Here is a 25,810-nt window from a genome sequence, read left to right as displayed (position 1 = left end):
AGCCAGAAGATCCAAGGAGTAGCGACGAGTACGATCCCGACGATCGGATACCAATCGGTGGATTCCGATTGCGGGAGATAAAGGTAGAGGCCGAGGAGGAGACCGCCGGAGATAATGCAGAGGAAGATCACCCCGGAGATTATTAGAATTCTTGCATCTCCTTTTCTTTCTTCCATCAAATATGTCATGCTGCAAAAAAGTCCTCAGATCTGCAGCTGCTTATTCATCCATGGCGATCCACGCATCAAACACTTTCTTCTTCTTCATGCCCGAAATCAAACCTTCTTCACAAATGTTGAGAGAAAATTTTGTAAAACTTCCTTTGGAATCGCATAACCTATTTATAGAGCTCATAGTTGCATTGTACAAGAGATATAGGCCTTCTCTCCACCTTGTAAATTGCCAATTACAACTATACAAATTATCAATTTCCTAACTTATAATATAACAAGTACAAGTGGGATCGGAGACATTCAGATGTCAGTTATCTTTGAGTTAAAAACATGTTGACAGTTATAATATATGTTAAACTCATACTTTTTGGTTCTAGAAGGTTTAATTAAATTAAGTGTTATGTAATGATTTAGTCATTGAAGTTTATAAACAGACATTTTGGTCCTTACCATGTTATCGATCTACAAGAAATTTTAAACTATAAAGACTAAATTGTTATCTATTAAAGTCTAAGAACTAAATTATTACCATTTAAGTTAGCAAAATTGAATCAGAACAAAAAAAATTATAGGTGATTATCGATTGCCTGAGGTCTGAAGAAGTTTTTAGATCAGCTTATTATTATTATTACTACTACTATATATATACACACATAATATATATATATATATATATATGTATATATTATTTACATTTTACCTTCAAAATTGAAGATACAAATGGTTATCAATTTTAAAGGATATTCATACTCAAATTCCAAATAAACATCGCTAAACCGAGCATAACCCAACTGATTAATGTACCTATCTTCAATTATACAAATAAACCAAAAACTAAAATGATCTGGACAATCGAATAGCAATCTTTGGATTCTGATCGAGGGAGGAAGAAGTAGAGGCAGAGAACAAGACCGTCGAACAATGAAAAGAAAGATCAACCCGAAGATAATGACAATTCTTGCATCTCCTTTTCTTCCATCAAATATCTCACAATGCTGAGCTTCTCAAATCTGATCTATACCAAAATCCACCAAGACAAAAGGGTTGAATTATTGATATATAATGTACAACTGTTTACATTGATATAACTAACAGTTTACATGTACAACTTTTCTCTGATTTAACATCACAGTAAGAGAGAGAGAGAGTGAGGAGAGGGAATGAAAACAGCAATAGAAATGATGAATTTTCAATTACAATATATTACTCTCTCATGCTGTTAAGGTTTCCAATCACGACGCAGTGCACGTAATCATCTCGGCAACCGACGAAAATACGTCCACCTATCATAACAGGTGAGGAGAATATGTCTCCTTCAAGATCCATTCTAGCAAATTCTTCCACGTTTGTATTTCGGTAACCTCCCTCCTGCGTCGTGCTTGAGCTAACTCGAAGCAAATGTATGGCTCCAGAACTGGAGCAAACACAAATCAGCCTGGAACAATGCATTGTTTTTTCCCTCAGAAACCGCTTTCGTCCATATTAGAAAGTAATTGCAGGTAGTTCAATGAAACAGAATCCCCGATTACTCGATGAATACCCCATGGCCATGATGGTAAAGACAAATTTTCATTACATCCATGTCAACAAATATTATTAACAAGTTTAGCGTAGATTCGTGTATCATTTCAATTTTGTTTCCTCGTACCTGTCCGATGAGACAGAAGTTTCAGAAACAAGTTGCAGGTGCTCGTCAACGCAAGCGGATGCTGTTATTGGATTGCCAATGTTGTACTCCCACACTAGATTTCCACTTTCCTGAGTAAAACCAAGAGAGAACAGACCATTTCAAGATTAGTTTCAAGTAATAGTGATTTAGCAGCATATAAGTGTGGATTTGAATATAAGATGCAAAAAGTTTCTTGTGTCGCAGGGATTTATTTTCTTTTAAAAGCTCGGTTTCTTATTAAAAAAGGAAAAAGAGTAAAGGATGGGTAACTATTGAATGAGTATTCCGAGTAGACTACAATTGGAAGAGTGGGGAGGGATCTTGAATTTCTACTCAATCTTGTAATATTTTCCTAGTCTCAATATGAATATCTATTTGGTTCCCATGAAGATATTGTACCAAAATTTTGCTGGAGTAGGGACAAATAGGGGATTATGCCAGTGAGAAGTACTTGAAAATGAAGAGGCCGGAAATAAGCTTTAAAAAGTAATTACAGTGGCATTTACCAGTTCAAAAGAATAAATGCTTCCATTTCTGGAACATATGAGCACCTGGAACACAAGATTTATAATAAGCATAATTCTTACTTTAAAACAGAGTATAGGGTCGTAGATCAAATCACACTTTCATAGATAAAGAATGAAAGAAAATAATTATAACCATCAATACATGATGTGCTGAAATAGATATGGAAGAAAAATGAAAGCTAGATCAAGAGGAAGTTATAAAATAAAACAAAAAAAAAAGATATGAGAAATAGTTTATAAAGACTTACGAGGGTATTGCAAAAATATACCTGTAAAGGGAAGGCAGAGGAAATGCAGGCTCCAGCAAATATAGGACCACCAGTTTTGCACTGAATGATATAATTGTTGATGAGCACAAAATGAAAAAATTTGCATAGAATTTACAATACACTGAGAGAAAATGAATGCAACTGTAAGAACAGAAGATCTAATGAACTATACCCTCCATAAAACAGATCCACTTGAATCCAATGCAACAACGTGACCGTTCACCAGACAACAAATAACTACAGATAGGTAATCAAGAAATTTAGAAAAGTATTATCTGAGCAAATCTGTATTCCAACATCATAAATCCACAGATTCAAAAAAATTAAAGTTTTTAGCAGGCACTAAATTTTGTATACAGAAAACTGCTGAGGCTGTTTAAATTCACAAACTTCCGCTTCAGTACAAGGGACTTTCAGTTGGACCTAAATTAATCAAAAACGCAGATTGGGCAAATGAGATGAATATAGATGGCAAACGTAGCTTGGGCTAATTTCTTATTAGAGAAACATCAAGAAAAGCAAGTAAATTAAATTATCTTAGAGAATTGCACAAAAGCAAAGCAGAGGTGTTCAACCAAGATGGAAGATGGAAATACAAGGACAAAAGGATGTAGCATTTTTTTTTTTAATCAAAGTGAAACTAATGCCCGAAAAGAGTATAGGAAGATTGTCAGATACCTGAGAGAAATAGAAGAAACACAACAAATTTTCAGAAAGTGAGATACTCAACATACAAAATTGCAGCAAAACCGTCAAAAGTAAAGAACGTTGTTTTTTTTTTTCCTTTTTGCAACCAAAACATTTGTTCCATACTTGAGTTACTTAAAAGTGAAAAACTTCAGTAGCCTGTCTCCAACCGATGCAGAGTGAGTTAAACTTCCTTATTCCAGACTTCTAATGTTTTCCAAAATTCAGACCACATAGATCATTTGTCTACAAAAATTTTACTTACCATACATGGAAAATGTGTGGAAGGAAAGATTTACTTACAGAAAACACGAAACACAGATCACAAAGACATACCATTTCTATTAAGTGGATCAATCACAAGGGACCCGAAGACTGGTGCCTCTAGATCATAATGCCAGAAAGTACCGAAAGGAAAAGCCTGAAATTATTAAGACAAGCAAATAGTCAACAGGCAGTTACATGGCTTTGGAATCGTAGAATATTATATTGGAGACAGCTAAGGCATCTCTAACTTCCATGAAATTTTAACAAGAACGGAATGCTGACAATGCAAGTTGGAGGATTTGGAGAGCAAAGGAGATGCGAATATATAAAAGGTGGAACTAAGCGCTCAATTGAAAGTTCCTAGAAGAAGGAAAGAGATGAAACCAGACAGTGCAGAAAGCTACATGATACATTGCGTTTGTTACCCATGGCATCCCTCTAGAATCAATAGCTAGTATTTTTTAGCTTTAAATCTCATTTTGGCCCTTGAACTTTCAAAAGGTTTATTTTAGTCTAATAACTCCCAAATTTTAATATTTTGGTCCTTGATATTATCTTTTCACCTAATATCTTTCCATTCAATACTTGCCTTTTGCCAACCTAGGTGACTCTAATGCATGAATATTTTAAACAAATCACATTTCAAACAGTACGCAGGCAATATCTGAAGAGCTAAACAAAATAAAAGTCATGCTTTCATTGAAAGAATGAAAGAAAACAAAAGAGCATATACGGAAAGATAGTCCATCAAAAGGAGCTAAACATATGCTAGTAGTTGCCATTGCCTTTATCAAAAGAGCACTGATTCGTCCACTTGTTGAAGCCACATAAAGTCTATGTTGCACCTACAGAAAGGGTAAAGTTACATTTAATCAAGTTAATAATAGAAAAACTTCAATACTCCTAACTTATTGCTTCTTTATTTTACAATGTGCAATAGAGGCAATATTGAAACGAGAATTTCCATTACTCAAAATTAAGTCAATTCAATGTAACTGTAAAAGTGAACATTCTTCAAATATTTATGTCTTTTTGAGCGCCTGTTGAAGGTGCATATATCATAATCCTATATCCCCTCTCCTCTTCTATTGTAGGTACAGACTTGTACACATCAAAACGAGCTGAATATGAACTAAAAATAAAAAGAATATAATAAAATAGAAGGAAAAAAATACAAAAAGTAAAATGGATTATTTGCTTTCTTGGGTCTCTTCTCAAAACCCTAGCCTGTTTGTTTAACTACCAACCTAAGAGGTTTTATGAAGCCAATTATAATTCTTCAAAGAGATAACAGAAAGCTAAACCAAACATTTCCCGAATGAAGGCCCACCCATTAGCCACAAAAGAACAATGGAGGAATGAACGATCTAGACTCTATCCTCAAAACATAAGCAGCAACCACGGGGAGAGATAGCCCAATGAGGATTCTTTTCCTGTAATCTATCTTGAGTATTAAGCTCCTACTCCTATAGGCAAGAGACTAAAAGAGAAATATACTTTCTCAGGCACCTTACCATCCCAAACTAGCTCTACAAGGAGAAAAATCAACCTTGAGGCTCTAGTTACAAGCTTCAGATGGGCAGATTTACAAGAGAAGGCGCCTAATTTGTCTATGGACCAAATGACTTTGTTTTTGTTCAAACCTAGTCTAATACCTTTCTTTGAGGTGAACCCAACCATTATTTTCTCTTTCAACAAGTTCCTCCTAAGCCCAGAGCCCAAGTTGACATACTATGTGTTCCAACAATTATTGACTATACAACCTTTTTGGTTAGAGAGGCATAAATATCATGAAAGCAGAGATTCAAACGGGAGAAATCACATCAACTATCCTCCCAAAATCTTATTTCCTGCCCATTTTCCAGCTTACATATGACGAGGTGACCAGACAACTCACTATTTTTAGTAATGTTGGGCCAAGGGCAGCCCTCCTTGTTCGCATTAGGAACATTTGTGAGCCTGGCGTGGCCATCTAAACCATATAACTTCTAATGATCCTCCTCCACAAAGCTAGTTCCTCATGAATGAATCTCGAAAACCATTTATCCATGCTCTCATTTGAAAAACGAACACCAGACAAATAAAAGTTTTAAAAATAAAAATAAAAAGGTAACTTGAAATAATCATGTTAACTATTGATCAGTCATTCTGCAAAGTACAGGAAAAAAAATTGACTGACAGAGTTTACCCCGTCAATTGCAGGTGATCCATATATACTTCCTCCGCATGGAAGTTTATAAACACAAGTATGCCTCACATAGTCAAGTGCATATAAGTTATGGTCATATGATCCACACCTGCATGATAATTTATAAATCATAAGCTAAAAATTTGGTGTACCATGAAATGATCTATTTAAACAATACATTTCCTTTTACAGTCGAGGGAATGAGCAATGTTTTCTACAAAAAAAACTCCCAACAGGTAATTAAAATTCAAAAACATCCTAAAGGAGGAGAATGAACAAGCAGTAGGCTAAAGTACAGAAGTAAAACCATACCAGATCAAATTTCTCTGTGAGTCAACCACTGGCTGTGATTTAACCTTCATTTTAAAAATGAAATCTTTACTAATTAGGAGAAGCTGATGAGTAAAACATGTTTTAAACATTGGCAGTTGAATAATCTGTATCAAATATGACAATCTGAGATCATGTGCAATTTTGTTTCCTTTCTTTAACATACAGTGCTTTGGTACGAACTAAATAGACACAAATCAAAAGGTATGAGGTAGATGTAATTCTCATTCCCCTTTTAATACATTCAACAGAACTTTCGTGCTTGATCATTGACCAATTTGTTAATAAACAAATAGCTTTACCTCTCCACACGTTTGGAATGTCCAATGGATAATGCCAGTGGAAAACTCCAGAAAATATATCTTCCCTTCGTAGCAACCTACTACAACCTATAAGTTCCCAAGAATGGTAAGTAAATATATCTAGCTTCCAAGAATGGTAAATAAATATATCTAAGACAAATAGTTAATCAAATGTCATGCCAAGTGCATCACAATAATGAGATAACCTGAGAAAAGTCTCCAACAATTGCCGTGGAACATTCAATTCGTCCTTCAAGCCTTATTTCCCATTGAAGAGAAGCGCTACAGAAAGTCATGCAATAAAAGTAGAACTTCAGTAAATCAAATAGAAATGAATTAGTAATTATTGAGTGTACATTTAAAAGTAAAAAATTAAAATTAAAATTAAAGAAAAAGGAAGCTCCCCTCCCACAACCCAAAGAGTTGACAGATTTTTTTTTTTATTCTAGCCACTTTGGAGTTTTCTTCTTCAAACTTTTTTTTTTTGGTGGTAATGTCCTTGGCTTTTGTTCGGGAGGATACTTCCTCGGTACATTCTCTTCAACTAGTAGGTTTGCTTTTCGGTCAAGGAAGATAAGTTGCATGCATTCCTAGGATACTTTTAAGCTTGGTTTCTTACCAAGTTAAAAAGGAACATTTAACATATACATATTTCCACCTAAAATAAGAAAAATAGTGATAATGGGCCTGAGATAAAAGTCTATCGAATTAAAAAAAAAACACCTATATGCATAACATAAAGAAAGAAAATGTTTAGGACAACGCAGAAGGAATAATCTGGCTAATTAGAATTAGAGAGAAAAGTAATACACATGTTCTGAATACTTAATGCTGCTTACGTTTTTGCATCCACACAGACAAACTTCTGTGAGTGAGAACCAATAAATAAGTAGATACAGGGGTGTTTAAACACAAGAAGTGGTGAAGCGTCAACGCAGGACTCCATATGAACTTGCCAAAATTTTTTCATAGAACCATATTCGCCTCTTTGAGACTTCACTGACAAAGTTTCTGCACATTCGTTATTACCAATGTACTTGTGTTCATACACAACCTTGTTGCATCGACTGAATGCACATGACATGGATGTTAAAAGAGAATTCCACAGGTGCCCACCAACTTGACTTATGTGTTCCAAATTGACAGAAAAATCAGAAACTGCCTTATAGTGTTTTGAGATAGAAGAATTGTCATTCCTTGGTATGGCTACCCTTGACAAAGTTTCATTTGACTGGACTTGTTTCCTTTTTCCAAAATTCCCACCCTCTTTAAGATCAAAAGGGTTCAGTATCTCAGAACCCTCAAAAGAAAATTTGTTCCACTTATCAGTTCTCAGGTTCTTTCTTGAGTCAACATCTCTACTAATATCTATGATATCTGATCCTTTCTTTTCTAGAAGAGCCGTTAGAAGCTTAGCTGGACTTGGATAGTGATACAGCCATCTTATATCAACCCCTAATTTATGTGAGACATGCGCTGCAGTTATAGAGTTACCACCCATCATGAAGAAGTCATCATTACTGGAGACCTCTTCAACCATTAAAACATCAGAAAAAACCTGCAATGCAAGAGAATAGATGTTGAAAAAGTGTGCAGAATATGTAATATAGGTAACGTATTCCATTATCCATTTTACAAGCTACCAAAAACGAAGCAACAGGGCCTGAAATATCGAGATGATGAGGATCAGACCTTTTTTATGACTTGCATGAAGTCATTTTCCTGAGTTTCATCAAAATTTTCATGCACATGCTCCCAAAGAGGATATGAATGCATTACAAGCTCATAATCAACTTTTCCACTGGATGACATAGGAATTGAATCGACGCAGATAAATCTGTTAGGAATCATAGCCAGTGGAACTTTGTCGACCATCCAACTTCTGACTGATTTGAATACTTCACTTTTCTTGTTATCCTTTAAAACTAGAAAAGCTACTAGATATTCAAGTTCCCTGTCACTTCTACTGGAAACTGCAGCTGCATTTACTACATCCGGATGTTCCATTAAAGCATCCTCAATCTCTTCTAAAGCAATACGTTGCCCATTAACTTTGATACTACGATCTTTTCTCCCCAAGAAAACCAAGTCACCACTTTGAAGCCGTCTGACAAAATCACCAGTCCTGATATAAATTTTACAATTTTCATTCAATGAACCTCCATTAACAAGGCCTTGAGATAATTTTGTACCATCCAAAGGGAGAAAAGTAGAATCTGAATAATATCCACTACATACACAGGGACCACCAACACACAGTTCTCCCTGGTTCGGTGCATCATTTTCACCAACAACCACAACATCACAGTGAGAAATCGGCACACCAATAGGAACAGTATTGATTGCTTCTGTCTCCAAAATCCTTGGCATCCTCTTGCAATCAAAATATGTACAATCACCAGACACCTTTTTATTCAGAAATTTGAGATGTTGTTAGCCAATAAATATGAGTGATGAGGCAAAAGGTGGCTCAATATGTTCCAATGAGGGTATCATATACAAGTGAATAGTGACATCTTTAACCACTATCTTGATGTGAACTTAAATAAGTTAAATTATGAAACACATACCAAGCATGAAAAGGGAGCTGCAACTTTAATTTTATTTATAAAAAGGAAAAAAAAAAGGAGAAGAAGGATAAGAGAGAAGATGAATTTCAATGTTTTCCACAAAAAGAATTTTCATTATTGAACAATATTAAGGTTTGTATAATACACAACATGATCAAGCTTTTTTAAATTCAATAGCCATCATTCACTGGCAAAATTAATGCACTGCATTCAACAAAAATTAAGGATGATGAGAGACTGCAGAGACGGAGCTAAAGAAAAAAACAAGTCCAAGCATCTTTCCTTAAATTATTCAGTCATAGATTAGCATCATGAATAGAATGTGATGCTACGCAGACAAAAGGAACGGGAAAAGTGAAACGACATTCCAAAATGAAAATATAAAGAAGTGAAAATGTTTTGCATAAATTGAGTGCATAAATTGAGTGCATAATGCTGTTAACTTTTAAATCCCAACCTCTGTACTACCATATAAATTCAAAATAGTGGTCTCTGGTAATAACTTGAGGAGCGCCTTCCATAATTGTATTGACAGAATTTCACCACTCAGAATTAACAATCTTAGGGAACATCTGTTCTGCATCACATACAGTCTTTGGAATGCAGGAAGGACCGCCCTCATTAGTGATGGAACAGCGGTAAGTTTACTAATGGAATATGCCTTCACAAAAAGAGATTAAATTTTGTCATCCATTAAATAAGAATGTAGCATGAATAATGAGCTGATATCGACTAAACAGAGTAGAACATTTTCTTGCCACAGTGCAGTAAGAGGCAGCAATAGCTTAAAGTAAAGAAACTACATGAAACATCCTAATGTAGAATCCAGAATTCAAAACCAAAAGTGTTCATGTTGATTATATACTTAAATATCTCTTTTACTTGAGGGAAGTAAAGCAAGGAAGATATAACCGAGAGAATTAGGTGAGCAAGTACAAAAGAATAGATAGTTGAGAAACTCTATAATGTTAAAGCTGATGTTACTATTATGAATACTAAGATGTGCAGTAGGGGTGTCGGTGACTTGGATTGGGTCATTGTATAACCCCGAATTGAAACCAAACTGACAAATTACAATATATATACATATAAGTCAAACCGTGCCAAATGACTCCGAGCATGATAATTAAGCAAACCATACCAAAGACCCAGCCCCATGGAAAGGAGGACAATGCTAGTATATTTGTGCCACAAGACATGGTTTGATTCTTAGGAACATCATAGGGATAGATGTTACAAATATTATTAGGGTAGAAATGGTATATTTTAGTCATAGAGTGAGGAAGAAAGGTGATGAGAAGCAAATGTTTGGTTGTTTAGGCTTCAGTTTGCTCAAGAGGGAGGCGCCATTGAGATATATTTCTAAATTTTCTTGTTCTGCAAGCTACCAATACAATTTCATTTTCTTCTTTGGATTCTATCCTAGATCCCAAGTATCTCAACGAATTCAGCTTCCTTTTCAGCATCACTTTCTGCTTTCTTTTCTTCCTCTCAAAACTTTCTTGAACCGACCAATATATTTGTCCTTTTTCTTCTTTAACTACTTGAATAAAGGATCTATTCTCTTTCTTGTTAGTAAGTTCAAGATTTAAACTCCTTTCATCTTCCTTTCTCTTGTTTTTCTATCTCCCTTTCCCTAAATACCCTCCAGCCCCTAACTAGCACCTGCTAGAACTTTGATACACCTCTTCACTTCATTTGATAATGAACTAAGTTCTACGAACCACCCTTCTAATTTTAATTCTTCTGCACCCAATAAGTTCCATCATCATTCTTGAAGCTCTTGAGAATCAGAGGATTTTGGAGAATCTTCACCAACACTTGTTCCAACCATCTCAGTTCTTCCATTGCAGCCCAATGCAAAAAGATGACGATTTTCTTTTCTCTTCAATCTCAATCAAAAAAACCCTTGACTCACTACTTAATCTAATAAATAAAGATTTATTTTCCAAACAACAGTTAGTATAATCCATTGAATCTATCTGCAAGCTTCATTTTCACACGAAGAAAGAAGTAATGACCAGAGAAAAATATCCATAGCTACTAATATGAATATTCAAAACTAGAAAGAACATATTTAGACTTGTTTTCCTTGTACCTTGTACGAGCGTTTAATCTCGGTTCATATGTGTAATTTAAAATTGAACAGAATAAAAGGCAGGATGGACCAATCATCTGATTAAAAACTCTACATCAGCCTACCTGGATAAAATTGACAACAGAACATAAAGTTTCTTTTAGCTCTTTCATTGGAGGTATAACCAAGGCAGAAGATGTTAGTATGGCACTAAGAAATTCTTGAATGTGATCAATAAAGCTAATAGGTGTCTTGAACAATAAAAGTTCCTCTCCACTACATGGAAATAATTCTTGCATCCATTGAAAGCGATTTAGAAGACCTACAAAATTTAAACCAATTTTGTTAAAGAAATAACACCCCAATCATTTTTGTGAGTGATATTATGAAGAGGAGTGAAGAAGCCATAGATCTTACTTTATATTATACTCACGTGGGAAAGAAGAAAATTTTCAAATAGATCACCCTATTAGATGACCAAGAAAGGAAACTGTGAGTTACCTAAACAATTAACCAGATTTTTTTATAAGGAATGAAATATGTTCAAAAAGCCCAAAAAGATGAACAACCTAATGGTTGGGGGTAAGAAAACCCCACCAAGAAAATACTATTATAAAGCATCTCCAATCAAGGTTGATATAAAAAATCACTGTGATTATGAAGAGCACACTAGCACAGTGAAAAGAAAAACTTATTTAAGAAGTGAAAAAAAACTCTATATTAATTGAAATAAATTTTTACAAGTTTCTTAGTTTTCAAGAACATTTGTTTGATATCGATATTTCTACAAGATTGAGAACTTGATGTTTCCATTGACTAGATAATCTAATCTTGGTAATAGCGTACCTTGTTCGGTGCCACATATGCCTTTAGGCTTTCCAGTAGATCCAGATGTATACATGACATAACAGAACAACCTCCCTTTCCCATGTTCACAAGGAAAAACTAAATCAACTGAACTATTATGCTCTTGAATGAAACTTTCTTCCATATTAAAACAAAAGGTTGGACAGCCACTGCTTTGCAAGAGCCAATGTAATCCATCAGACAGGTGATAGCCATCTTCACAAAATGAAGATCCAGAGTAGATAATAAGTTCAACTTTCGAAGACGAAACAACAGACAGAATCCTACTCTTTGGCCATGCAGGGTCCAAGGGCATAAAAGCCCCTCCGCATCTCAGTACAGAAAGAACAGCAACTATGTATTCAACTGAAGGTGGCATATATATTCCAAAAATTTTTGGTATATTAGCACCCTCAAGCCCAGTTGAGGAGCCTTCAGAAAATCCGTTCCCATCATTCGCTGCAAAATTGGAGTTCAATTGCCCAATTAATTAGAGCGCCCATTGATTCCCTCATGTAGTAACACGAAGACAGTACGCTAATTTACAGAATCATAGGAATATTTAGCTTCTGATTCGTCTTCAAATTATTTCTCTATTAATCTTGCAGCTAACTCTAAAAGCTTCCTTGTTAAACTGATAATCAATTGAGATAGGGAATGGTTCAAATTGAAGCAGTAACCTCGAATAAGAAGACGGGAGCTGAGAGAATCAACGGAGGCCAGCAAGTGCGAGTAAGTGAAGAACCGGTCGCCTTCGTACATCGAGGGGAAAGCCGATATGGCCCGCTCCTTGAAGAAATTATCGGCTCCGTCGCCGGAGATAATGTTGCTGTCGCCGCCGCCGCCATGTAACTGCCGGAAAAGTTGGACTCCGCCAGAGGCGTGAATCACTGCGATTTTGTGAGGATGAGCTGATGAAACTCTCTGAAACTCGTGGAATATGCAGCAAGGAGGCTGCTTCATGGTCTCTTTCGTTGAAGTTGAACCATAGCAGTAGCAGTGCTGCTGCAGCGGCTCACAAGTTTACCTCAAATCTACCATTGCTGCTTCTGGATTCATTGCTTCAATAATTGTTTCGTTCTGGCAACGAAGAAAAAGAAATGGAAATTCTTCCTCGTTTCGCGCGAAAATTGTAAATTATAATGAAAAGTTAGAAAGGGAAAATCCCGTGGGTAAAATTTCAATTTCATGAATCATAATTTTAGGTTACATAAATTTTGCAATTGGATGGACGGAGATTGGAACAAAATAAATACTTTAACTATTTGAGTTCATGGTTATAAATATTCGAACTCGCCTTCAATTGGATGGACGTTTCTATCGACATGTCCATGTTTTTATAGATTCAACATCGACGTAAGAAGTAAATCGATATTTCTACCATAGTATAAAAAAATCGACAAAATATAAAAAATATCAACAAAATCACATTAATATATACATAATATTAATATTAATTATTTTTAATTTATTTAGAAATAAGAAAATATTTATGTGTTAGTTTAAATATTTTTTACGATTTTTTAATTTCTCTAACTTTTATAGAAATATCCATGGACATTGACATTTTATCAATATTTTCATGAAATTGAGACGTTGATATCTCCATCAACATCGACATTTAAAACATTGGTTGAGTTAGATTTCATCTGGAGCGTTAAAAAATAATCTCACGTGTTTAATTTGTTTAATAAAAAAAACAATATTACTACAATAAGTCTTTTTTTTTAATTTGTGAGGTTAATTTAAAAACTTATTTGGATGTCGAATGGATTTGTGGTCCCTTTTAGCTTCAAACATATACAATGTTGTTTACATAAATATATTTACCAGCACGTTTACTTCTTGTTCAAATCAAAAGCTTATAACAAAAATTATCTTCAACCAATTTGAAGAGACACAAGTACTTTTTAAGTTATTAAGTTCTTATTTGTTCTAAAAAAAAAGTTCTTATTTCATAATTATTTTATTTTTTATTTATCGATTAAACTTATAAATACCATTTTTATTTTTATTTTTTGTTTTTTATATCTGCTTTTAGAGGTAATTTTAAGCAAAAGTTTGAAAATTAAAAAAAAAAAAGATTTTTGAAAACTTATTTTTAGTTTTGAAGTTTAGCAAAGATTTAGAGACGTGAAAACCTATGAAATAAATAGTAAGAAAGTAATTTCGATTTCACTAACTTTAACTTAATTCAACTGGTTAATTTATCTCTAGCCAAAAGTTGGTGGGTGCGAATTTCTACCGTCACATGTTATTGTTTATTAAAGAAATTAAGCATAATTTCTAAGAAGGTAAAAATTAAAACCAAATCATTATCGTACCTACATTTTCTACTAAAGCTGAAACTCAAAAAGCTGAAACTCAAAACTTTAGAGGTATCTCCAAACTTTTTGCAAACACTTATCAATAAGGTTATCTCTTGGAAATACTAAATTTGTTCTAAGTAAAAAAGTTTCAAATTTACTTTTAATATATACAAAAATTTCATCTTTTTTTCTTCAAGTTCAAGCAAGGGAATATTCGAACTTCGAATCTTTTGTAAGGTAGTGCCTTGAACAAATTAAAAATTAAAAAAAAAAAAAAAAACTCCATCATTTGCTATGACAAGCATGAAACCAATAACGAAAATCAAGAATAGTACCTAGCAACTAAAAAAAGTCTTCCTACTAACCACCGTTAAAAACTCGACAAATTTTTTTTCTTTTAAAAGTATCTCTCCTCCCTCTTTCTTGCATTCGTTTTTCCTTATTTGTAAAAAATACTAAGTATCATTCTAAAATCAGATTAAGATGAACACAAGATAAATATCGAAATATACATTAAATTATCAAACTTGTTTTTTTAAATTAAAAAAACACACACACACAACCTATCCAACCTATAATTAAAAACAATCAACCAACCAACAAAAATCAAACCAAAATATGGTGCATTAACTTTCCAAAACAACCAAAAAATGAACAATATTTTTCAATCTAATGATGGCAGGCCAAGCAGGAAACCAACTTACGAGCAAAAGATTTGGGCTTGTGATTAGAAAGCTGAGGTTGGCTTCCACAGACAACAATCTGAGACTCATCAGCTCCATTTTCCTTGGCTTTCTCACACTCTCTCAAGAAACTCTTCATTGCATTTTCACAGTAAGAAGCTGCCTCAGAAACTGACATTTTCTCCACCAGTTTATAGGGATATATTTCCTTATCGGCATCTCCTTTCAGTACTGCTGCTAACTGTACTATCTCCTCCTGGAACTCGCTGATCTGCCTCGTCTCATTCGCCCCAACGTCCCGTAATTTCACCGCGTCGTTTAACGTCACTGTCATCACCAAAAATAGAACCTCACTTGCATATCTTAACAATGAAATGTTAAGGATTCCACATTGATAAAAGAAGGGACCTTCCATTATGGACTACTCCTCTTATTGTCAATTGATTTCAAAATGGAATCCTATGAATCTTAATATGAAATTGTATATGCATATATGAGGTAAAAAGTTAAAATAATATGTTTTATATGATAATTAGTTGAGAATGTGTTCAATTAGCTAGGATTGAAAAAAGGTTGGTATTGTTGAGTACTTTTATTGATTATCAAAATCTATAGACTAAATACTAGAATTTTATTTTCAACTTATAAATTTTTAAGGATGTTACTAATGATCATAAGTCAATTAGCCGATTGACTTTTTCTTTTTTGCCTCCCAATGAACAAAGGATTGAAGGTCAGTGTCGTTAGTTTTGAAATATATTCAATGTTTTTAATATGTTATTGATAAAGAAGATTAACAATATTTATTATTTAAGGGGCATTTATTATAAAGATAGCTTAAAATAAATATGTATTTTTAAATATAACCAAAAATTACAAAAATAACCTAATCCAAACCAAACTCAAACTAAAATGTTATTAAATGTAAAAAAAAAACTCAAATTTAATTTTAAACCCACTAAAAAAGGTCTAAATATCATGTTTATTAAAAATATAACATTTATTATAATTCATATTAAATTTATAAAATTTATGATATGTAGTAAAATTTAGGTTTAAATATACTATTTTGGTCCATGAACAATTCAATTCAATCCATTTTAGTTTTTATTTTCAAAATTTTCATTTTACTTTATGAAATTTCAGCTTTTGTTTGTTTTAATTCTTATATTTTCACAACATCAATTTTGGTCTATATACTTTTAAATAGTGACGAACAATTTGGTCTCTATGCAATAAAAACTCTTTAATACAAAATTTATGACTATTTCAAAAAATTTAATCGGTGAAATGTCATAGCTAAATTGTAATAGAAAAAATGAGATAACTATGAAAATAAATGAACCAAAATAGTCCATTTTGAAAAATACAATAATCAAATTGGACGTTTTGAAAATACAATAATTAAAATGAACAAAAGTTAAAAGTACATAGATCAAATAGACATTTTGAAAGTATACGGTGAGAATCGAAACGAATCAAACCTAAAAAGACATAGTAATTTATAAACCTAAATTTATATAATTTAAATAGTTTTGAACAAAAAAAATAGAGAGAGATGATAATATAACGTTTTAAAATGAATAATTTAAAACAAAATATCCAAAAGGTTTAGAGATGAGAATTAAATAATTCCAAGTTTGTGGTCCATATACTTTATAATTTTGGGTGAAATTCAAGCATATATTTCAAGAAATTTATTGGATTATTTATAATGTTGTGCTCAAATCATAATTAAAAAAGATATTTAAAAAAAAAACTAAGGACCCGTTTGATTACGATTTCGTTTTTCGTTTTTGGTTTTTAGTTTTTTTAAAACCAATTCAATTTTTTGATTTTTGTTTTTCAAAAATTATTTTAAAATTTTAGGTAAATTTCAAAAATAAAAAAAAACAGCCATTTTCAAAAATTCCTTCTTCTAATACTCAACTTTTTTTTCTCATATTTATCCCTAAAAAATTTATTTTTCACTCTAAATTTTTTTTATTTCTAAATTTTTCTCTACAAACAGTATTTGCCCATCTCCAACGTTTTCTGTATTTTTGTTTTTTTCTAACATATCAGTTTCACTTCTCTCTCTAAAAAATTAATATTTTTCCTAACTTTTTTCTCTCAAAAATTTCATATTTATAACTTTTCTGTCTCGCTGTAATCTATTTTTTCTTTTAAAAATTATATTTTATTTTCTCGTTCAATTTTCTTTCACGGTAACTTTTATTTATCTTTGTTTTTATTTATTTTATATAAAAATTATATTTTGAATTTTGTTTTTTATGTTTCCACCATAATTTTTGTCTTTCTTTATAATTTTTTTTTCTTTAACATATCTTTTCCTCTCGATTTTATTTTTTTCTCCAAAATTTTTCGCTTTTTGTCTTTAACTTTTCTCAACATCTCTGTTTTCATAGGAGAAGACAAAGATTTCCCTTAGGGTTGGGTCCCAAAAATAGAAAATGCATGTCTCAACCCCGTCCCGTCCCCGATTCCATTTTTTAAATAATTAATATATATTTATTACACTTTTTAATATTTAAATTCTAAAAATAATTAAAAACAATTATAAAACCGATAATTTTTCTCGAGAACATCTCTTGAATCCAAAAACTAGATGGAGACGGAGACTAAAAATTTTCACGAGTTTGATAATGGGGGAGAGCATCCTTACTCGCACTCACATCATCTCTATTCTACATAAAATTTTCTCTAATTTTCTCTGACATATATGGTTTTTGTTTTTTAAAAACAGAAGACCAAAAACTAAAAACAAACAAAAATAAAAAACCGAAAACTAAAATGGCCTAAAACTATTTAATTGAAAACATTCTGGATATATTTTCATTTGATGAGAGTAAGACTTTGGGAAAAGAATATTCTGACCTGGACAATCTGTTCTTGGACTCTGCCGATTAAGAACAATCTCAAAAGTGCCCGCCCACTCGTCGCGCTTCGTCAAGAACTGCTTCAGACCGAAAATCTTCTTCACCGTCGCAGCAATCGACGAATGCTCGAACTCCGACGTCCGATCCGGCCCTTCCGCCCTATGCAACACTGCAATTTTCCACAAAATTAAATTACACTCGATCGCAAACCCATCCCAAATTTGATCAATTTACCTACCAGTTCCCGGTTCGATCCAGGGCGAAATAAACAGAGTCGGAACCCTAACTCCGAGGCGATCGAAGTTGAAATTGTACGGCGGAGGACCGACGAGGCCGTCGGGATTGGGGACGCCGGCGAGCGGCGGCGGGACGTGGTCGAAGAAACCGCCGTGCTCGTCGTAGGTGATGAGGAACAGGATATGGTTCCACTGAGGGCTGGATCGCAGAGCTTCGTAGACTTGTTTGATGAATTTTTGGCCTTCTGAAACGTCGTGAGAAGGATGGTCGTCGTTTCCGGGAATTGAGGCCAAATCGAAGTACCTCTGTTCTATCACTACGTAATTTGGGAGCTTTCCTTCTCTGCAATGGCTCTTGAAATCGATGTCGAATTGGTGGAAGTTCTTCGCGTACTTCAATTTCCTTAGATTCCTATCAAAACCAAAAGTCATTTCCATTTCCGAATGGTTTAAATTTATAAACTACAGAAAAGAATTTTAGTCTAGTACATAATTTTGTATAAAAATCATTTGGATTATGATTATTAATTTTGTTAATATAAATTATTCGATAAAATTCTAGCAAAGCACACGTTTTATTCATTTTTATGATGGAGTGGATTTCTCTTCAAAAAAAAAACATGAATTGGATTTTAAAAGGTGTATTTAAGACCATTTTAAATTTTGTTTTGATTTATATTAAATAATTAGTGAAAATTAACGTGGGGACTAAAATCGTGTTCGCATAGTTTTGAGATTAAGACATAATTATAAGGACAAAAATAGAATAAACATTAAAAATCGAAAGACGAAATATAAAATATTCTATAGTTTAAAGAGTAAATCAAAAATTAAAACCATAAAAATTTAAGAACCAAAATCTAAACCGTTAAAAAATACAAACAAATCATTTCAAAGTTTATAAATTATGAATCAAGACATTAGGTATGAAAGTTTTTTCTTTTCAACATTTCAATGGCAGGGAGGTTTTGGTATGCATCCCTCATTAGAGGAATTTGATTCAAACTCTACTTTTTAATTGGTCTTAAGAATAATAATTAATACCTAAATGCTAATACATTATCACTATTAAAAATTTGATACTTACTAAAATATTTGTATTTATATTTCTCTTATTCGTCAAAAGTTTAATGATGTCCAACAATAGATATCTAAATCTAAGGATTGATCATCACTATCTAAATATATATATATATATTTTGTATTACATTAATAATTTTTACTCATTATAGATAAAAAGATGATATACCTTTTTCTCCTAATTTGTACATTTTACCAATACAGCAAAATTGAATAGTTATCCTAATTTATACTATTATAGATCAAATATGTTGTGTCATTTTCCAAGTTTAAAAAATTGGTGAAGATTTAAATGTACTAACAAATTTCTTTTTAGAAAAGTTATCAATGATTTGACTACTTAAATTAGGTTTAAGTTAGCGTCTTCACTTTAATTTAATTTTCTTTTGAATAATTCTTCACTTTAATTATACGTTATCTCTTACCTTACGTGGAATTATCTGATGAGAACAACATTATTGTAATTAAAACTTTATTTTATAAATTGTACGGATATGTATGTACTTTTTGCACTGTGGCAAAGAAACATATCCTAATTAGATTCCACTTGACACCTAGTTGTGAAATTTTGCCACACTTTTAACACGTGGAAATTTTTTACTTAATCATGATTGAAAAATAAATGTGGTTTAATTATGTATTTACAAATTATCATATACTCTAATAAGATATTATAAAATTTAAAACAAAAATCTAGTTTAAAAAAAATAAAAACAAAAGTACAAAAATCAGAGCATATATACAGTGATTTTATTCATAAATTGTTATGGCTATATATTAATAAATACCTATAGTATTTGTCGATTTAGGTTAAACAACTACTATATTATATCATTATATGCGTTATATTTGTAATTACTTATATAAAAAACATATTTATAAACATAATAAAAATTTAGCTAAATAAAGTTTTAGTACTACCCTAAAGGTCGTTTAAGGGGGAAAAAAACTACCTAAAGGTTAAGCGTTCTTTTCAATTTAATTAGTCCCTAATGTTTTCAAATGGTTCAAATTTTGTCATTTTAATATTTTTTTCAATCATCATATTGATGAATGTATTTACTAGAATGAATTAAGTTACATAAGAAATAAAAGATCAAAATTTGAATTTTTAAAGGAGAGATTTATTAGAAAATTCCTTCTAACTTAATTTCTCTTCAAAATTTATGCCAACTCACACTAAAATTCATGTTATGTAATTAAGTTTATCATAAAATCTTCAACAAGTGACTAAATTCATTAGAAATTAAAAAATATATTCAGTCCACAGGTTTGTCCCAAAAAGACATATATTTAGCCTAAAAATATTATACCTCTCTTGCCATTATTATTATTTTGGTTTAAATATCCTTTTACCCTCAAAAGGTATATTTTAATCCCTTTAATACAAATTTTGTGAGTGAAATATTATTATAGAATTGTAATGGAAAGAAATAAGATTAAAAAAAAAATCAAATGATCAAAATAGTATTTAAGCTTTTTTTTAAAGTTATTTAATAAATTGAGCTTGACAGATAAGTAGTTTATAAAAATAATAAATTAAATGTCAGAATGTTAAAATTGTATCTATTAATTTTTTTCGATCCAAAACTATTTTGAAAAAAAATCTCTTTTATAAAACATTACTTCCAAATTCTATATATTTCAAACTGCTACGACGGAAGAAGTAGAACAAGTCCAAAAGAAAGCACCGTGAGAAAAAAGTGATTTAAAATAAATAAATAAATAAATAAAAAGAGCGAACATACCGGTAAAAGAGAGTGGTCGGAAGATACTGATAGTAAATCCCGAAACTGAATCCTTCCTCATCCAACGATTCGAAGATCGTCTTCTGCGGAAGTCCTCCGATCAGCTGCTTCGTATCGTTACTACTCAGTCCAAACGACGTCGCCGAGTGGACGTACAGCCGATTCGGCTGCGTCGACGCCGGCACCGCCGCGAACCACCGGTCGCACAATCCGAACTCCGACACCAACTCCTTGAACACCGGCACCGCCTCCGGTCGGAATCCGTTCATCACCGTCGCCGACATTCCCTTCCCGATCCGCTCGGCGTTCTGTGCGAATCCGCGCATCGTCGCGCTCGATGATTGGGCGGCGGCGGCGGCGGACCACGGCTGGCCGAAGATCTGCTCGAAGATGTCTTGGATTGAGTGGCCGGGATCGGGATCGACGAAGGCGGAGGCGTTTCCGAAGTGGAGAGAGGGGGAATTTGGATCGGAGGTGGAGATAGGGTTCGAGAATTGAGTTTCGTCGGAGACACCGTCGATTTCTGGATTTAGAGTCTTCATCCAGCCGATCATGTGGTCGAAGGATCGATTCTCTTGAACTAGAACCACGATCGTCTTGATCGGATTCGATGCGGATTTGGCGTCGCCGCCGTCGCTGCCGCCGATCTCCGGAGCCATTTCGAAGAGAGAGAAAGAGAGGAAGAAGAAGCGCCGTACGTGAGCTTCACTGGCGAGAGATTTTCATGATCTTTTTGAGAGAGAGGGACTTCTTGGAGAGGTTATGCGTATGAGCAAAAAGTAATCACACAAAAATGTTGCTTTTGGATACTGAATTTGAAGTTATATAAAAATAATTTTCTTTATTAATAATATTACGTATTTTAAGTTTTTAATTTAACAAAATATATAATTCAACCTGTGATGTGGCATGCGGGAGAAATTTGTTCAGAAAATAATATATGTTTTAACTCGTTGAATTATATTCAAATTTATTTTTTAAAAGTTAAAATGAACATACTCAGCAATAATTGGTATATATATAGATCTCTCACCCGCACCTTAATAGATCGTTTATATAACAACCCTGGTGATGTAATCAAAATTATTTTTGTTGTTTACGCTCTAAACAACATAGGTTAGAATTATTTCTCTTAGTAATTTATAGATTAATATCGTCAACCAAAAAAAGTATTATTTTTAGTACAACATAAGAATGGTCGAACTCACTATTTTTATTTTTTATTTTTTTTTTGAAATAAGTGTCTTAAACAGGTGAGCTATATTCAAGTTAGCTAAAAAAGTTATTTGTTAGCTTACTTTAAAAAACCTTAATATTATTATTCAAACAAAATATTTTTTTACCGATGTCAAAGAAGTGGGTAAGGAGTAGTTTTTTTTAGCTCTCCATGAAATCCACCCCTAAGAGAGCATATGTCATCCTTTCAAAGGAAAGATCATGAATTTCCAAGTCGTTCCATTTTAATCTTAAACTTTTAAAATGTATATTATTTTAATCTAAACTTTCAAAATTTTATTTTGTTTATATTATTATGTCATTGAATTATCCAACGCTCCCTTCTAACTTCTAACTAATGCTTCTAACTAATGTAGTTTGAATATATGTTTATATTAACACGTGAACTAATATAAATACTGAAAATTACATATCAATTTGTTGAAAACAAAATAAAGATAAAAAGATTAAAATAATTACTTTTATAAAGTTGAAAACAAAAATAGATTCTTTGAAAGTGTATAAACCAAAATATAAATAGACTTAAAACTTTGTGACCAAAAATAGAGTAATGTTAAATATATAATCTAATACTGCGTGCCTTTCCTTCCATTTAAGTAATTGCTTTTTTTTCACATTAATGCGTACCATCTATATTTTTTACTATTATAATTTTCTAAATAATTTAAGATGTCTATTTATTCCTTCGATAATTATATATATATATTAATGGCAAAATAACTCACGTACGTTTTCAAGTCATCAAAATTCATAACTAACCGATTGACAGTTAATTAACCAGCATTCAAAACATATTTTTTAATGGCCTTAACAAAATTTGAAATAAAAAAAAACTAATTGAATAATATTTCGTATTTCTATGTTGTTGTTTTTTAATAGAGAGAAAATGGAGTTTTATCAACAATTCCATCTTATTAAAGAAAGAAAAAACCTTACTTTTTCAAATAGGATAAAATTAACTCATTACCAATATAGAAAATGACGAAAAGCGAAAGTCGATTACAAATATAGCATAAAGTACAAAAACCTTACTATTAAGATAATTAAAATGAACTCATTACTGATGTAGAAAATGACGAAAAATAAGAGTTATTATCAATATAGCATAAACTATATGATATTGTAGAACTAAAATATATATATATATATATATATATATATTTTTAATCCACACCTTTAGGGTTTAGGTCAATTATTAATTACCAAAAAAAGTAAAAACAAATGGATTGATATTATTTAATATTCAGTATTATTAGTCACTTTAAATAACAAAAATCGGTCAGGAAGTTCAGTGGTAATTGACATATATTTCAAATTAAAAGGTTGTGGAATTGATCTCCACCCACATGTTGTACTAAAAAACATCGTGGAATTTCTCATAATTTTTTTTTTTTTTTTGAGATTACAAATTTATGTGCAAGTTTTGGGAAAAAGAAATCATACCTAACATGTGGAAATATATGCCAAATGGCAAATGATGGTCGATTTTGAAAAGATACACAAGTCACTAAAATGATTGTTCTTTTTATCTTGTTGACTATCATGAATTAGTAGGCAAATTATTAAAGTATTAGAGAAAGATGTTCATGATTTGAGATGACTTTAAATGCGAAATCTTATTTTTATAACAAAATTTGAAAGCCAAGAATAATAACTTTGCTTCTAAGATCCAAATTTGAGTTGATTGAAGAGTAACTAACCAAAGGGAAGATATATGATGAACAATTTTAGTATCCGACCTAATCAGGTTGGAGATTCCCAGGTTTGATCGGAGTCGGGATTAGTATTTATATTTTTATATATAATAAAGTAATAATAAGAATAAATTAATTTATAATATATATATATATTAAGATATTAACTTTTATAATTTGTTTTAAAAGAAGCTCAACGTCTCAAGTCCAATAAACTATTAATAAATCTTTAAAAAAATAAAAATAATAAAGTTAGGTCGGGGACCCATCCCCGATCGGGGATTCCCCACCCCTAAATTTTCGGAGACAAGGATAGGGATGAGGATACCCTCTCGGTCCCGCCCCACCTTGTTGCCATCCATAATTTTAGCCTATATGTGGGACGAAATTCCTACATCAGGTGCTAAATCAATGCTTGCTTTGAATCAGAGATGGAGCTACGTAGGGCCCGAGGGGACTTGAGCCCCCTCCAACTTTTTAGCTACCCCCAACATATACGTGTCTTTTGTATTTCTTAGTCTCCAATATTGCCGTGGGTTTTATGAAAGAAAATAAAATCATCAATTTTATTTTTGAACAAGAAAAAGAAATCAATAGATTAGGTCAATTTAAAAAAAATGAAAAATTAAGAGAAATTGTAAATTTCCTATGTCAAATTTTTTTGGACAATCAAATATGTAAAATATATATATATAAAAGTTGGTGGGACCTTTATGATTTAATTGCAGCTGACAATTCAAATGCTTTTTTCTTTTTTTATTTATACATTGTTGTTGTCAGATGGGTAATAATTTTTTTATAAATTCTTCTACTAATATATTTCTTTCCTCTTTAAATCATCATTTTTTATATTCAACTCTTCTTATTTTATATATAAGTTTTAATAGAAATTGTCAATTTTAATTATGCCAAAGGTACATTTTATCTTTACATTTTATATATTATTAGTTTCACTATTTGAAAATTAATTTTTAATCTTACTATTATTAATGTTCTTGTAAAGTCAACATCATGTGAAACTTATCTCCGATCAAGAGGTGGTGAGTCTGAAGCTTCTACTCTCACTTATTATACTAAAAAAATTAACGTTCGATAGATATTTTACATAAAATTTAGAAAAATTATTGGCAATTCTTACTAAATTCAAAATTACTTTTATGAATTATCACCTGTAAGTAGTATGAAAGCCCCCTCAACAAAATTTATGGGTCGTAGAGAAGATTATGATATTCCTAATTTCAAATTCCTCTCATACCTAGTTTTTTTTTTCCTTTCTTTAATTGGAATTGTAATTTACATCACTGAATCAAGTCAGAATGCAACTGGTTAGATTAGATTTAATGGACGAGCTTCTATCTTTCTCTTTCCCCTTCTCTAAGTTCTTGAGATTTCTATGACACCCATGTCTTGATTTTGTTAAAGAAGCAGAAAAGGGGGAAAGAAATCGAATCTGAATTTGATTTTGGGGCAATTATTTGAGCAAACTTTGGCCCAGAAACAAAAATGGAACATTGGACAATACCATACAACGCCCATGCTTGAACCACGCCGAGCGGCAGCGAGAGGAGACGTGGACGAGCGATCAGCAACTGACATTGAAGTCTATCGGAGAAGGGGATGAGAAGTAGGAGAAGATAGTCCAATAAACATAATACAATATTAAATTAATATATTTTGCTAAACTAATTATTAGAGTAAGCAATTTAACAATCAAGTCATAATAAAGTTAGTCAACTAACGATCAAAAGCATCTCAGAGACTATTTAGAACTATTTTACCAACTTCAGTGAGTAAAAGTATTCATTTTAAAATGTTCAGGAACCAAATAGACGCATACTTCATATTTCAAGAACTAAAAGTGTATTTTGCCAAAAAAAAAAAAAGGCAAAACATACCCGTCACTTTTGGAAGCTTCATTTGGGATCGTCAGAGAACTTCTAATAGATGAGATTAAGTATGTAATTCTATTTATTTTCACTAACAGTTGTTGGTCCCAAGGACCATGAATGGATTCGCCTCTGACTAATGGATCTTTCGATG

General features: G+C 32.2%; 2 protein-coding genes across 8 annotated transcripts; both read right to left on the bottom strand.

The window, feature by feature from the left end:
* Window positions 1–920: 920 nt before the first annotated feature.
* Window positions 921–13,060, bottom strand: LOC111022786 (AMP-dependent synthetase and ligase family protein). Of its 7 annotated transcripts, none has more exons than XM_022300043.2 (18): window positions 12,586–13,056; window positions 11,906–12,364; window positions 11,185–11,381; window positions 9,440–9,643; window positions 8,105–8,818; window positions 7,252–7,970; window positions 6,619–6,694; window positions 6,413–6,499; window positions 6,093–6,136; window positions 5,781–5,889; window positions 4,378–4,437; window positions 3,662–3,746; window positions 2,811–2,875; window positions 2,639–2,698; window positions 2,349–2,393; window positions 1,822–1,931; window positions 1,371–1,608; window positions 921–1,188 (listed from the first exon to the last, which is right to left on the bottom strand). In XM_022300043.2, the coding sequence occupies exons 1-17, from the start codon at window positions 12,866–12,868 to the stop codon at window positions 1,377–1,379; spliced, it is 3,549 nt and encodes a 1,182-aa protein (XP_022155735.1). In that variant the 5' UTR covers window positions 12,869–13,056; the 3' UTR covers window positions 921–1,188; window positions 1,371–1,376. The 7 variants fall into 7 exon arrangements, 6 of the variants coding, with proteins under 6 accessions (XP_022155735.1, XP_022155734.1, XP_022155733.1 ...); XM_022300042.2 differs by having other exon boundaries at window positions 921–1,183; XM_022300041.2 differs by having other exon boundaries at window positions 1,381–1,608.
* A 1,638-nt stretch (window positions 13,061–14,698) lies between these two features.
* On the bottom strand, window positions 14,699–21,639 carry LOC111022768 (non-specific phospholipase C3). The gene is made up of 4 exons (XM_022300012.2): window positions 20,841–21,639; window positions 18,015–18,424; window positions 17,775–17,945; window positions 14,699–15,224 (listed from the first exon to the last, which is right to left on the bottom strand). Exons 1-4 carry the CDS (start codon window positions 21,497–21,499, stop codon window positions 14,884–14,886), a joined length of 1,581 nt encoding a protein of 526 aa, XP_022155704.1. The 5' UTR covers window positions 21,500–21,639; the 3' UTR covers window positions 14,699–14,883.
* Window positions 21,640–25,810: the final 4,171 nt, after the last annotated feature.

The sequence above is a fragment of the Momordica charantia genome, assembly GCF_013281855.1.
Source record: "Momordica charantia cultivar OHB3-1 chromosome 7 unlocalized genomic scaffold, Mcharantia_2.0 BLBB01000007.1, whole genome shotgun sequence".
Taxonomy (NCBI): domain Eukaryota; kingdom Viridiplantae; phylum Streptophyta; class Magnoliopsida; order Cucurbitales; family Cucurbitaceae; genus Momordica; species Momordica charantia.
Note: the sequence above shows the minus strand (reverse complement) of the source record. Positions and strands in the feature narration are given on the sequence as shown.